General features: G+C 33.1%; 1 protein-coding gene and 1 non-coding gene across 2 annotated transcripts in view; both read right to left on the bottom strand.

The window, feature by feature from the left end:
• Positions 1-3,989: 3,989 nt before the first annotated feature.
• On the bottom strand, positions 3,990-4,123 carry LOC125494556 (U6atac minor spliceosomal RNA). The gene has a single exon (XR_007270803.1). It is a non-coding gene; the product is annotated as a U6atac minor spliceosomal RNA (small nuclear RNA).
• Positions 4,124-5,919: 1,796 nt separating this feature from the next.
• Positions 5,920-13,264, bottom strand: part of LOC104884432 (protein ABCI7, chloroplastic) — a 10,038-nt gene continuing 2,693 nt past the window's right edge. The window contains exons 2-4 of the mRNA XM_010669077.4: positions 10,724-11,779; positions 7,481-7,740; positions 5,920-6,473 (exon numbers count right to left, since the gene is read on the bottom strand). Of these exons, the coding sequence (XP_010667379.1) occupies positions 6,152-6,473; positions 7,481-7,740; positions 10,724-11,632 (1,491 nt within the window). The 5' untranslated portion in view covers positions 11,633-11,779 and the 3' untranslated portion in view covers positions 5,920-6,151. The remainder of the gene's footprint in view (positions 6,474-7,480; positions 7,741-10,723; positions 11,780-13,264) is intronic.

The raw sequence follows: 13,264 nt of genomic DNA, 5'->3' as shown, positions 1-13,264 counted from the left end.
CTTATCTTGTAATTTGGTTCCCTACTAGTATTAGGAGTTATCTCTATTATATTAATTATCACTCAACATAAATTTTACATTCCAAAAACTTGACATTTAAACCCATCTACATTGCAAAACTTGCCAATTTCAATAAAATTCAATTGGTCTTAATTAGGAGCACAATCAATGCAAATTGTACAACTATTTTTGACCAAAATACTAAAATCAAAAACTTATCATAAAAAATAACACTTAAACAAAAAAATACACTAAAATAATGTTGAATTGAACAATATAAAAATCAAAGGTGCTTCTTTTAAAAAATATCTTTTTTAAACACAAACTCAAAAAACACATTAGTGTTCCCAAATTTCTTGCAACATCTCAACACTCTCAAATTTTGAGTACTGCACTTTTGATAGAGTATAAATCTATTCCTGGGACCTCAACCATCAGCTTAAGCTGATGGTTGAGATAGAGTATAAATCTATTCCTGGGACCTCAACCATCAGCTTAAGTTTTTGGTTGAGTTGGTCCTTTGACATGGTATCAAGAGCCAGCGTGACAAAAAGGTCACGGGTTCGAATCTCATCCACCCCTCATTTCTCAGTGGAATATTTAGCGCCAGGTATGAGGGAGACCTGTGCTGCATCCACACTTCAAGCCCAAAGGGCTCTTGCGTGAGGGGGCGTGATAGAGTATAAATCTATTCCTGGGACCTCAACCATCAGCTTAAGCTTTTGGTTGAGTTGGTCCTTTGACAACTTTGAATCAAGGTACATACTTTATTTACTTATCTTCTTGCTCAATAGCACATTCTTCTCACTCTATATCTACAAGAAAAAGAATGAGTTAAATGAGGTAGAAATAGTACAAAACTACGGTGAGAGTAAGATTATGAAAATAAGAGAGAGAGAAAGTGATGTTATGTGAGTGAAAATGAGGATTTTAGGATTAGGTATAGGTTTGAATAAACTTAGGAGGGTTGATTAAGATTTTTATGTAAAATATAAATTGGTTTAAGAGGTATACATAGGGTGATGAACAGAACATGCAAGTATTACCAATCTTTCTTACTCATAAAATGGAGGAGAACTTAGATACGAACTCTCATTTTTGGTTTATTTTTCTACTATGCCTAAAATATCGCCGCACGCATAGCGTGCACAAAAAACTAGTAAGTATATATTAGAGGTTTTCGAATTAGAGGAGGACATATTTTACTCACTTTTCAATATCACGTTATTTTTCCTCTCTAGTTTTCTTAAAATTAGGAATATTTGTTTGTTGCTAAATTGTTATTTTATTAATTGAGCATCAACAAAAGTTGGATCTTAATTTAGATCGTCTTGTTATTGATTTGAATTCTCCCATGAAAATATGTGAGAACTAGAATTTAAAATTATTTAACATTGGTTCTTAATGCTTCTAATTATGTGTGTAAGCCATGAAAATAGGAGACAATTTGCATTGATGAAAGTGAGTTCTAGGCCTTTTGCTATCATGAAAGTGAGTTCTAGGTATTGAGAAATGACCGAGAATTTAGTTTCGTTCACTGTTGTGCTTTATTAGTGAGGGTCTGTTCTCTTCGGTATAAAACAACTGAACTGAATTGAACTGAAATGAATAGTGATATGTGAGAGTAAAAGTATTGTCCAGAGCTGAACTGAACTGAACCGAACTGAATTGAACTGAACCGAACTGAACTGATAATAAGTTGGGGAGAATTGTCCCTGAGTCATAAGGGAATGTCAATATCGCCTAAGCTGTAATTGAATTACTAGGATATAAGTTATATTCTGATCCATTCATATTAGTGGTGATACTTAGTTCTAGTATTTTAATTATCATATTCATATAGTTTGCTATATATTGTCATTAGTTTAGCCTTTAGTTTATAAACTATTCTTTATATTTTGATAGTGTAACTATTTCATAATCTAAAATCAAGTAGTGTTTAATCTTGCACTTCCCTGAGTTCGACCTGCATGTGCTACAATACCGTACACTTGTAGTATTAAAATAAAACCCTAACAACCACTCACCCAGAAGCCCAACAAGCTGCCCTTTATTATGTATATTTTTACCAACGAAAGTTTATGACCATATGGAATTTCTGTTTTTCAAAAAAGTTGAATAATTTTCTTTTTTTCAAAAATTGAACCCAGTAAACTCATAGTGTATCCGCCTATTAATATAATGTAAATTTTTTTGGGGAAGATTTAAATGCTCAAGTTTAGGTAAGTATCCTCCAAATGCATTCTCAATAACTAAAATGAATCAAAAATACGAAAACATACTGAATAGGAGCAGAGTAGCATAAATTAAAATAATAATGCAATATAATATGAACCTAAATATGAATCAAAATGCTTTAAGATGCATTCTGAATGCACTACACCTAAAAACTACATATTAGGGCCTGTTCCCCCAACTTATTTTTAGTTCAATTCAGTTCAGTTCAGCTCATTTCAGTTCAATTCAGTTCAGTTTAGTTGCAATCAGTTCAGTTCAATTATATTACTAACCAATAAAACACAAATGGAGCTTAGCTAATTATACTCTAAATATATTCTCAATACTGTAAATGCATCAAAATATCAAAACATATCGAATAGGATTAGGATAATATAATTAACTTACAACAATAATGCACTATGAATCTAAATGCTCTAAAATGCAACCTAAATGCAACTAAATACTATATATTAATATGAAATATCAATTGATTATAATGTGTTTAATATTCTAAATAGAAATTGGTGGATTATAGTGATATTACTAACCAATAAAATAAAATGGAATATAAGTGTGACACAAAAAGTAGGACAAAAAGTTCACAAAAATGATGATGCATTAAGATATTTAGAGCAAAAAAACTAGAAAGAAATTTCTATTAAATTTAGAAGTAAAGAAATATTATGCTCAGTTTTTGAAATCGGGGAAGGGAAAAAAGTGTTTGCTTAGACTGGAGTCGATCGACATTCTAGGGAAGTCAAGCCTCAGCCCCTCAGGGAGTCATCTTGGCGCTCAAAGCAAAACCATCTTGCTATTTTTGTGTATATTTTAACTTACAAAAGTCTATAACTGTTTTGTATTTCTTTATTTCAAAAAAGATGCACAATTTTCTTGTTTCAAGAATTTAATTTAGTGAACTTATAGTGTATTTCCCCTAATTAATTAATTTTTTTTCTATTGCAACAATATTGATTTGGCATGGTTTTTAAGTGAAAAGATGGGTAGTTTAGCATAAATGTGCACATTTAATTAAGTAGACTAGGAGAGAAAAATAAAACTTTAATAGAGTAAAATCAACTTTATGAGAAATAATAATTAATGATAATTTTAGTATGATAAAGTAAGGGCAATATTATCAATTAAACTTATTTATTTTTACCAAAAAAATGAAATTGTTATAATGAATGTGAAATTATATGTGAAACTATCCAAAGTGATAATTGTTGCGATAAAAAAAGAATGAGTATAACATTAAAGTGTTTAGGGGAAAGAAAAAAAAATAGTAATTTGGAATAGACGTGCTCCTTTAATTGACTAGACTAGAAGATAAAAATAAATCGTTAATAGAGTAAAATCAACTTTATGGGAAAATAAATAATTAATGATGATTTTAGTGTTTTAAAGTAAGGGCAATATTATCAACTAAACCCTTGACTTTTTGATTTTTTTTTTTGAAGGAGAAATTTCATTAATTGAAGGCCAAACAACATCTACAATAGATATTAAAGAAAAACAAGATACAATCAAACAATTTCATTTGATCTTATTTTCAATTAAGTTATTATTATTATTATTGTTATTATTATTATTATTTCAATTTAGTTCAACCCTGTTCAGTCCAAAAAAATAGAATTTAAAGTTGTTTTACTTTTAGCAAAAAATGAAATTGTTACAATAAAATGTTAAAGTACATATAGAACTATCCAAAATGGTAATTGTATTGATTGGAAAAAGATGAATTAAAACGTTAAAAAATTTAGGGAGGAGAAAAAAAAAATTGGTTATAAGATCCACCAAGAAGAGGTGGGTAGCCTTAACCGGATGTGTGGTAACAAGAAAAGCTCGAAAGCTATTCCCGTCCCTGTCAGGGGAGATGCCAACCATCTCTCCTTCTTACGAACACAATAGATTGTTATTCGCTTCTTCATAATAAAGAGCCTTGATTGCTTTGTAATTCTCCGATGTGGTACAATATCCCTGGACTTGCCATATCATACGACACAAGGCACAACACAAATTATAGTTTAATGTCCACTATCATAACATATTCACATCTTATTCCACTTTTGGTGAAAATAATAAACATATAGTGAGTTTACGTCTAAAATAGAAATACTTCTTCCGTTTCAAATTAGATGTTATACTTTTTATTTTAAGAAGTTTCAAATTAGATGTTACACTTTCATTTTGGGTAATAATTTCTCTCTATCTCTCTCCTATCACATGGGACCCTTTTGTTTTCTTTCTCTATCTCTCTCCTCTCCAAAAATTGTCTAGGAGTCCGTGATTTTAAAAGTGTAACATCTAAAAAGAAACGGATGAAGTATGATAATTATATATTTATATGGGACTACCACATGCAGAAAATGTTGTGATTAGTATGGGGAGTAATTTTCATTTCAATGAAACACAACCTTCATAGTCTTGTAGAGGATGTGCATCAATCCTTTTAAATAGTATTTCTAGATGATTCTCTGAGACGAGCGAACATGGAAATCTCTACACTCAAAGTGCTCCTAGTGGGAATTGAAACCCCAACCTCAAGATTGGAAGGCACAATCTCAATCACTAGGTCAAGTTTAACTTGATATTACGACATAAGTATTGGTATTAGTCTTTTATGGGTATTTTTAGTACCTCATATTCATTCTTAGAAATTCTAATTGGTAGCATAAAATTTGTCGTGGTTCAAAAATGGACCCTTTCTATTATGTATTAAGGTTTTCGCGTGACAAAAGATATGCTCCCAAAGCCAGTAAGTCACAAAGAGTGTGTAAAAATGCTTTCCCATTTGGCACATGCACACAGTACACTTTTAATTCTAATGCAAGGTTTTTGAAGAATGATACTACTATTAGAAGTAAAATTAGCACCATGAGAGCACTTTCTAGGACCACCAGAAGTACCAATTGAGTAATTTGCAGCACTAATTAATTACTATCTAGGAACCAACACAAAAATCTTAAATTGATGTTAGAATAGTATTATTAAAATCTCCCAGTAATATGATGAATATATTCTTAGCACTGATCATGCAAGTTATATCATCAAGTAAATACTTCATATGTAACAATAGAAAGTTTCAAAAACCCAACTTACTTGGTGGAGGTGGTGGGGAACTCACCTTGTAACTTGAAGGTCACAAGTTCGAACCCCACTACCTACTTGTGCTTGAGAGTAAGGATTCTCTTATATCCTCCCTACTCTCAACTATTGACCTATGTAACTGAGTTGGCTGACTTGAGCGATGTGTTGGTCAAATATGATCTTTCTTCTTACCAAGGGGTTCACATCCCAAAAAAATTTCAAAAGAATAAATAATCGAAACACTAAATACTAAAAGAACTCTTTAATTGGACATTTCTACTACCAATTAATCACTGACTAGTGCCAAATAACTACTAGTGTACTTTCTAGTACACATAAACAAAATACTTATTGTTTGAAATTTTTAGTTGGAGATCTTGCTCGTATTTGTAGGAAGAGAGACACTGGAGAGCAAAACTTGAAGACAACACGTCACAATTTATGTGCTCTTAGGCGTTTCCTCCAACAGAACATTAGCAATTAGACCTAATGACTTGCATTTAATGAGTTATTTCTCCATTTCCAGTTGAATATGCATTTGCATGGAGCTTTTTCTTTTCTTAGAACTGTTTGTGATCACCTTGATGCAAACAGCAGGAAATTGAAAAAAAGTGCATCCAAATTCTGGCATTATTATAAATACAAACAGCATATTTTGTTCAGATGTGAAAATTACACGTGTGTACATCAATGGAGAAACTATAACTTGGTTACATAAGGCTGTTGCCATCAATCTATCTTTTAAATAGATTATGAGACAAATAAATTGATATATATATACATAAATGTCAAAAATAGTACGATCCTTGTAGATATTTGTGTATGCTGAGTGGTTACACCTTCTTTAGGTGGTAGACTTGGCTATCATGGGGTTGAGTAACTCAGCAATGTGAATCTTTGCCTTTTCCCTCAAGGAAGCAACAGGGATCCGCTCAATTACCTCGGCACCAAAAGAGAAAATAAGAGCCCTCCTCGCAGTCTCCAAATCAATACCTCGAGCCTGGAAATAAAAGAGCTGGTCGTCTTCTAAGTCACTTATAGCAGCTCCATGAGAGCACTTGACATCATCTGCTATAATCTGGAGATTGGGTTTCAAGTTTACTGTTGCTTGAGGTACAAGGAGGAGACTCCTTGTCAGTTGGCCTGCATCTGTTTGCTGAGCATATCTGCAGAGAAGAAAGAGAAGGGGTAGGCATAAGAATCAAATAACAGCTGAACAATGTTAAAATTCAAAAAGCTATAAGCTGACTATAATCTCATGCATCTTAAAAACTGGAAAAGGAAAGATTAACAAGTTGACAGCATGTTCAAAGTTGTCTGTATTCACTATTCAGGGCAGTGCTTGAGTTCTTTGTTTGGACATTCTGATGTGATGAACGGATTTAGAGGGATGATCGGAAAAAGGGATAAAAGAAGAGATGACAGTGGATGAGAAAATCTTTACAAATTCAAGACTAATGGTAATGATTCTTGAACCCTAATTCTAATTCAACTAAGGTGTGGAATGCAGGATCCTCCCTATGGGGGAAAAAGAACATCTTTTCTTCAGCAATCAAGTGAGCACACATTCCCTTAAGGGTCGAGAATGCTGGGCAAGATTCCAGGTTACGTAGGTTCAAAACATACTTCATATTTGTTTGCGTGAAATATGGCAAGTTTAGGGGAACGGATTTGATGATGTAGAATGAGCACACAGTATCAAGACGAGCAAGAAAACATTAGGATTTCAAGGGGACTAGTCCGAGGCTACTCTGCCTTTTCAAATAATGTAAACCATGAAAGTATTACCAATACTAATAGTTACTTTTGTCCTAACTCTTTCAATAGTATTAGGACCATATCTGGGATGCTCACCAATATTTGTCCCAACTGTTTCAATAGTATTAGGACCATATCTGTGATGCTCACCAATATATACTTAGCTACTCTGCCTTTTCTTGAGTCAAAGACAAAGCTTTACCATATCAGCCAAATTATGCTGTGCACAAATTGCTCATTGAAAAGAATCATAAACAGCTCCAAGATTACCACATCTAGTATGTCAGAATATGAGGAATATCTAACCCTCTACTGGATTGGTCTCTATGACAAGCATGAAGTGAATAGATTGATGAGACTGAGTGACAGAAATATATTATACAAAGTTTACTAGAAGTATAGCATGTAAACTTACCTATTGACCCTGACATTACCGTCAAACACGGCTTGTCCACGTGGATGAGCCACAATGCACTTGTGAAGTTGGTTGGTGTAACCCCGTGGGTGGTCCAAAATTAATCTGCTATGCAGATCTTGTGTCTGATCATTGATACAGAGATGCAGTGTTGATAATTCTGTAACTGTATCTGGACCAACTTGCTGAACATGGAGATTGTGTCGGCTCAGTTTCCCACCAGAGCTAATTTCCACAAGCTTATAGGTGCTAGCTAATTCCTGTGGAGTCCAGATAGTAAACAAGTCTTAAATTTACAAGTTTTTCTCCTTCTGCAAACCACCACTTTCCCCATGTCCAACACAAAAAATTAGATTACACATACTCAAATTCTGACTCAGAACATTGACAAAATGTTCTATTGAGAGATACCAAAGAAATAAAACTGTAATTACTAATCAAGAATTAATTGTCGCAGTTAATGGAATTTGTTGGTGACAATGCAGTACAGTTATACTATTATCATACTAAAGATATAGTCAAAGCTGTAGCATATACACAGAAAACACACTACCAATGAGGATTATTTGCTGCAATATTTGCATTCTAGAACGAGACCCTCTACTCTTGAAGCACATTTTTTCATGGGTTTTTGTAATTCTGTTCCAGGAAATATATATAATTCTCTATTCAACGATGAGAATTTCTTAATCCCCAGGAATATACACAATTCTGTATGACCTCCCCCAGTCAATAGAAAATGTCTTCACTTTTCATTCTAATCACAAGTCTTGTTTGTATAAGCTCTAGATTCTAAATTAGCAGAACAAACTCTTCCAAATCACTCGTTTAGACAAGTATCTCTACAAAAAGATCTCAATTATCATTAAGCAGCCAAAAGATTTCTTGCCTCTTGGGATTGGATTTTCATAAGCAGCTTTCAGCCCATAATGTCAACTTGATATCTCCTAACCATACAACCTCTGCATAAATAAATTGCTCGTTGGAAAAAAATTCTACTTGTTCCATATCTCCCTTATTATTGTTGTATCCATGTAATGTAACAAAACCAATACCTATGGACAAGGACTCTTTGCTGCAGCATTTTTCGTTATAGATGAGACTTTCTATTCACAAAAAAACTTAATCCCAATATATAGAAGCACACTCTCCACAAATTATCTCCACCTTCACCGTTAGCATTGCGTACTTACGATGTTTTCTCTTCACCTTGTTTTTACTAATTTTAACTTATTGGTCCCCAAACTATACTTATTTGCCCTAAAATATATTTATTGAAACTTATTACTCCCTGTGTTCCTACACAAACTTTCGTTGGCTTTATACAAAGTCAAATCATGTAAATTTTGACCATAAATTTCACCAATATATAGTAAAAATTTATGTTCATGTGGGATTTCATTAGATTTGTCTCAATGTGTACAATTAAAATACTCCCTCCGTTCCTTATTGGTGTTCCTAGTATGACTCTGCATATTTGCCAATGCACCTATTGAACTACAAATATCCGTAATTACATATTTGTAAAAATTAAAAACAAATTATATCATTAAAGTACTAATTACGAATCAAACAAGACCCATCATGACTAAATAGTGCAAAGATTCTAACTAGGAACATCAATAAGAAATGAAGGGAGTATCATCTTTCTATGATTTCATTAGAAACACTTTAAATTTGGAGGATGTATAAAAATTTAACAGGAAGTCTATTATAGGACGCAGGGAATATAACTTTATTGTTTTTGTAAATTGGACTTGGGTCGCCTGTATTGGCCGTAAACTTAACTTGTCCTCAACTAAGCTTATCTAAACTTATTAGCTCCTAACTTGTCTGAATCTAATCTCCTTGAAAAAAGTAAAAATAAGATGAAAAAAACCGAAGTCTTAGGTTGGAATATCTTTCATAATCAGGTTTTAACCAATTTTGTCCACTCATAATCTCTTGGATACACAGCATCCTGAGTTTTATTATAGTCAAAAAAGAAATTGCAAGGAAAACCTATGAAACCTCCCTTTAATATTTTGCATTCTACAATGAGACCACGTGAGACCATCTCTTTTTTTTTTTTTTTGATAGAACCCTATGAAACCATCTATTCTGAAAAAGCTTATGGCTTAATTAGTAGGTTGTATTAGATGGCATTTGTGGTGATACAATCATAAGCAATTTGCAAGGAAAACCTCCCTACCCAGTATCACAGTAATGGAATCTGTCCTCAAACATGTGATTTTCTTAAAAAAAAATTCATTCCCACCTAATTGAGCCTCTAAAGCGGTAACAAAATTTTATGAAGGAAAATCACAAATTTGGCTTTAGAAAAGCAATGTTGCTTGCCATAGACATTGACATGATACTTTCCATATAAAATTACATATGGATTCATTACCATTATCACCATCTATTACCATTTACCAAACAAGCCGGTAGATGAAATAAAGATAGGCAACTACCCATGACACATCTCATAGGATTATAGGAACATACTTTTCTCTAAAAAAGGAATTTTGTCTAACCAATACTACAACTTCATTAATTCTCAACAAAGTTTATAATCTACAACCTTATTGAAGTAAGTGCATAATTTTTTTGGTTTTCTATGCTATACCTTTTCAAAATTTCACACGGTACCTTCAAACTTACCCTTTTAAATGCATAATGTCCCTATTGCTCATCATACATCATTAATTTTGTTTACTTTTTATAATCCAGTGGAACTAATCTAATCTGTAAATATTCCTCCCAAACGTTAAACCACGTATAAGTTATATTAGTTCTGCTACATCAAAAGAAGTAAAAGAAATTAACGACATATAAATAGCAGTAGCCAGTAGGGGAATTGCGCATCAGAAAATGTATGTTTAAGGGTACAATATAGAATTTTAAAAAGGTTAGGGTACAATGTAAAAACCGAAAAACACACAAGGGTATGATGTATAAAAACTTTCTTTTTTCACTCAATAACATTTCATAGATCAATTCTCAACCTGCAACCAACTCCAATGGGTACAGAGTCATCAATCCTTAAATTTTGACCTAAATGTTGACAATAAAAAAGCTACGTCCATCTCTAATTGCTCAATTGAGGCCATAGCCACCAAATTATTTCACAATGAGTGCCACTTACTCGAACACACGTGTGCAACTAGTCATAAATTTCTATAGAGGTGTAACCTTACAATACCTTACCACTTTCCATTCATCTAAAGAAGCAATAACATAATAAAAGCAGAAGAAATATACCTGTCTAATAGAAGTCCATTTTACATGTGCAGCTCCCAAAGATTGTGTTTGAACATAAGAATGGCTAACTGTTGCTCCTTCACCAATGACCACCTCAAGAACAGAATTTTTCCAATAACACTTATCCCTATCTTCACCCACAAACTCCTCAACTATACCCACCTCTCCTCCCTTCTCTACCAACACCAACACTCTTGGGTTCGAAACCGGCAACTTATTAGACCCGAATTCACTCCCTCTCATGGAGCAATACCTCAAGTGCAAGGGGGTTTCAACCCGGCACCCTTCAGGCACATAAACAACAACCAAATCAGGAGCTCCGACCCCATTAAGGGACCAAAATAAATCCCCTACAAAATTGGCCAAATATTCAGATACCCTTTTCACAAGACCCTCAGAAGATAGGTCAGACAAACTACCCACAAACACACCCTCAGGTAAACCCGACAAGCTGGATAGAGAATCCACAATGTACCCATCAACCATAGTGAGATAAGGCAATTGGGTATTCCAAGAAATCTCAGAAAAGTCAGAATCTTGAGGTGGGTTAGAAATAGGCTGAATTTCAGAGGATTTGATGAAGGAAGTGTCAGTGAATCTGAAAGGTTCGTCTTTTCTGGTGGGCCATGAGAGAGAAAGGAGGGATTCAGAGGAAGAATCCCTTAGTTTCTGCAAAGTTGAGGGGGTTGACGATGAAGAGGAGAGAGAATCTTCAAAGGTTTCTGCAATTTGGAGTACAAAAGGGTCAGAAAGGGCTGCATATGGGGTTAGAGTTGAAGAGGATTTTGAGGAAAATGAAAGTTTTGATTCGCGATTGAATGAAATTTGAGAAGATGAGATATGAGAGAGAGAGTGAAGTTGAGTGGAGATTGTTTGCAGAGAGTTGGGAGTAAGTGTTAAAGCAGACATTGATTATGGTGGTGCTTAGAGATGTCAGTTTGGTTCATGAATTGCTCGTTCAACTGAAACCAAATCAAAATTGAACTGAATTAAACTGAACTGATGTGACTGGTAACTGACATCAACTGGAAAAATTGATTTGCAGCTGCAACTAAGCTGAAAATGAAAAACCGAAACCAAACTTTAACCGAACTGAAACTGAAAATAAGTGCAAGAAACTGAAAAGTTGATCGAATAAGTGAACTAAACTGTAGCCAAACGGAATTAAACAGAAATTGAAACCGAAACTGAAATCAACCGAACTATTTTGAACAGAAACTGATTACCACTGAAACTGAATTTAAACCGAAACTGAAAATGAGCTGAGCTGAAGTGAATTGACTTTAACTAAAACTGATTTCAACTAAAATTAAATTAAATTGAACTGATTTTAACTGAAACTGAACTGTAATTAAACTGTAAACAAATCGATTTGTTATTATACGGAATTACGAATTAAATGGTATTCTTATTCACATATCAATTATTTTACTTTGAATTATTTTATTAAACTTGTTACTATAACATATACTTCATCCGTTCTGTTTGAAAGGACAAAAAAAGAACATATCAAAATCCCGAAACATTGAGAATTTCCACATCTTCCTAGGTATTTACATTCTTATGAAATCCTATAGATATCTCTAAAAAAAATTTTAACTTTCAGATTATTGTAGATTCCATATTTCCATAGTTCCCATAATTTGATATATTGCGAATTTTCTTTCATTTTGAAATTAACGAAGATTCGGATTAACGCAAAAGAAAATTCAGCCAAATAGCTAGATCTAGATGAAATTCAGCCACTAACAATTTACAATCTGACTTGTGTTGACTGGATTCACGTTAACATTAGTGTCACCGGGCAAAACAACATATCATTATTGGCAATCCATTATATTATGCGAAAATCCACTATATTATGCAGAAAACCACTATATCATTCAGACCCACACTATATCATGCAGAAACTTACTATACTCACTATATCATACAGAAACTCACTATATCATCCAGACACACACTATATCATACTGATTCTCACTATATCATTTAGAAACACACTATATCATGCAGAAACTCACTATATCATTCAAACACAAACTATATCAAGCATAAACTCACTATATCATTTAGACACTCATTATAGCATGGAGAAACTAAATCATTCCATATGTTAGAACACGTGTCATGATATATACTAAGCAACTTAGATCTTCCTGTATGTTAAAACATTTTAATTAATTCCTCTATAATATTGCATATAATTTCACATTATGTTTTCCGTTAATGAAATATATTATATTGTATATAAGTTCACTATATCTCTGTAGAATTCACTATATGAAGTTGATATCTTACCAACCCGATACACACTAGTTAGTGTGCTACAATTTAACTCACATAGTCAGATTGACTTAAAAACCTAACAATCGACATATTACTATAACGCACAATGCAACAAAAGCCCAAATACCTAGATCTAGATTAGTGAACAAATGAAAACTTTATAATTGAGATAAAATTTGGAGAATTTTCAGATGTGAGAAAAATAGAAAATAAAAATAATAATAAAATATTTTAATAAAGATAAGGATTGCA

This window comes from Beta vulgaris, chromosome 1 (genome assembly GCF_026745355.1).
Source record: "Beta vulgaris subsp. vulgaris cultivar EL10 chromosome 1, EL10.2, whole genome shotgun sequence".
NCBI classification, from domain to species: Eukaryota; Viridiplantae; Streptophyta; class Magnoliopsida; order Caryophyllales; family Amaranthaceae; genus Beta; species Beta vulgaris.
This window is presented reverse-complemented; position numbering and strand designations above follow the sequence as displayed.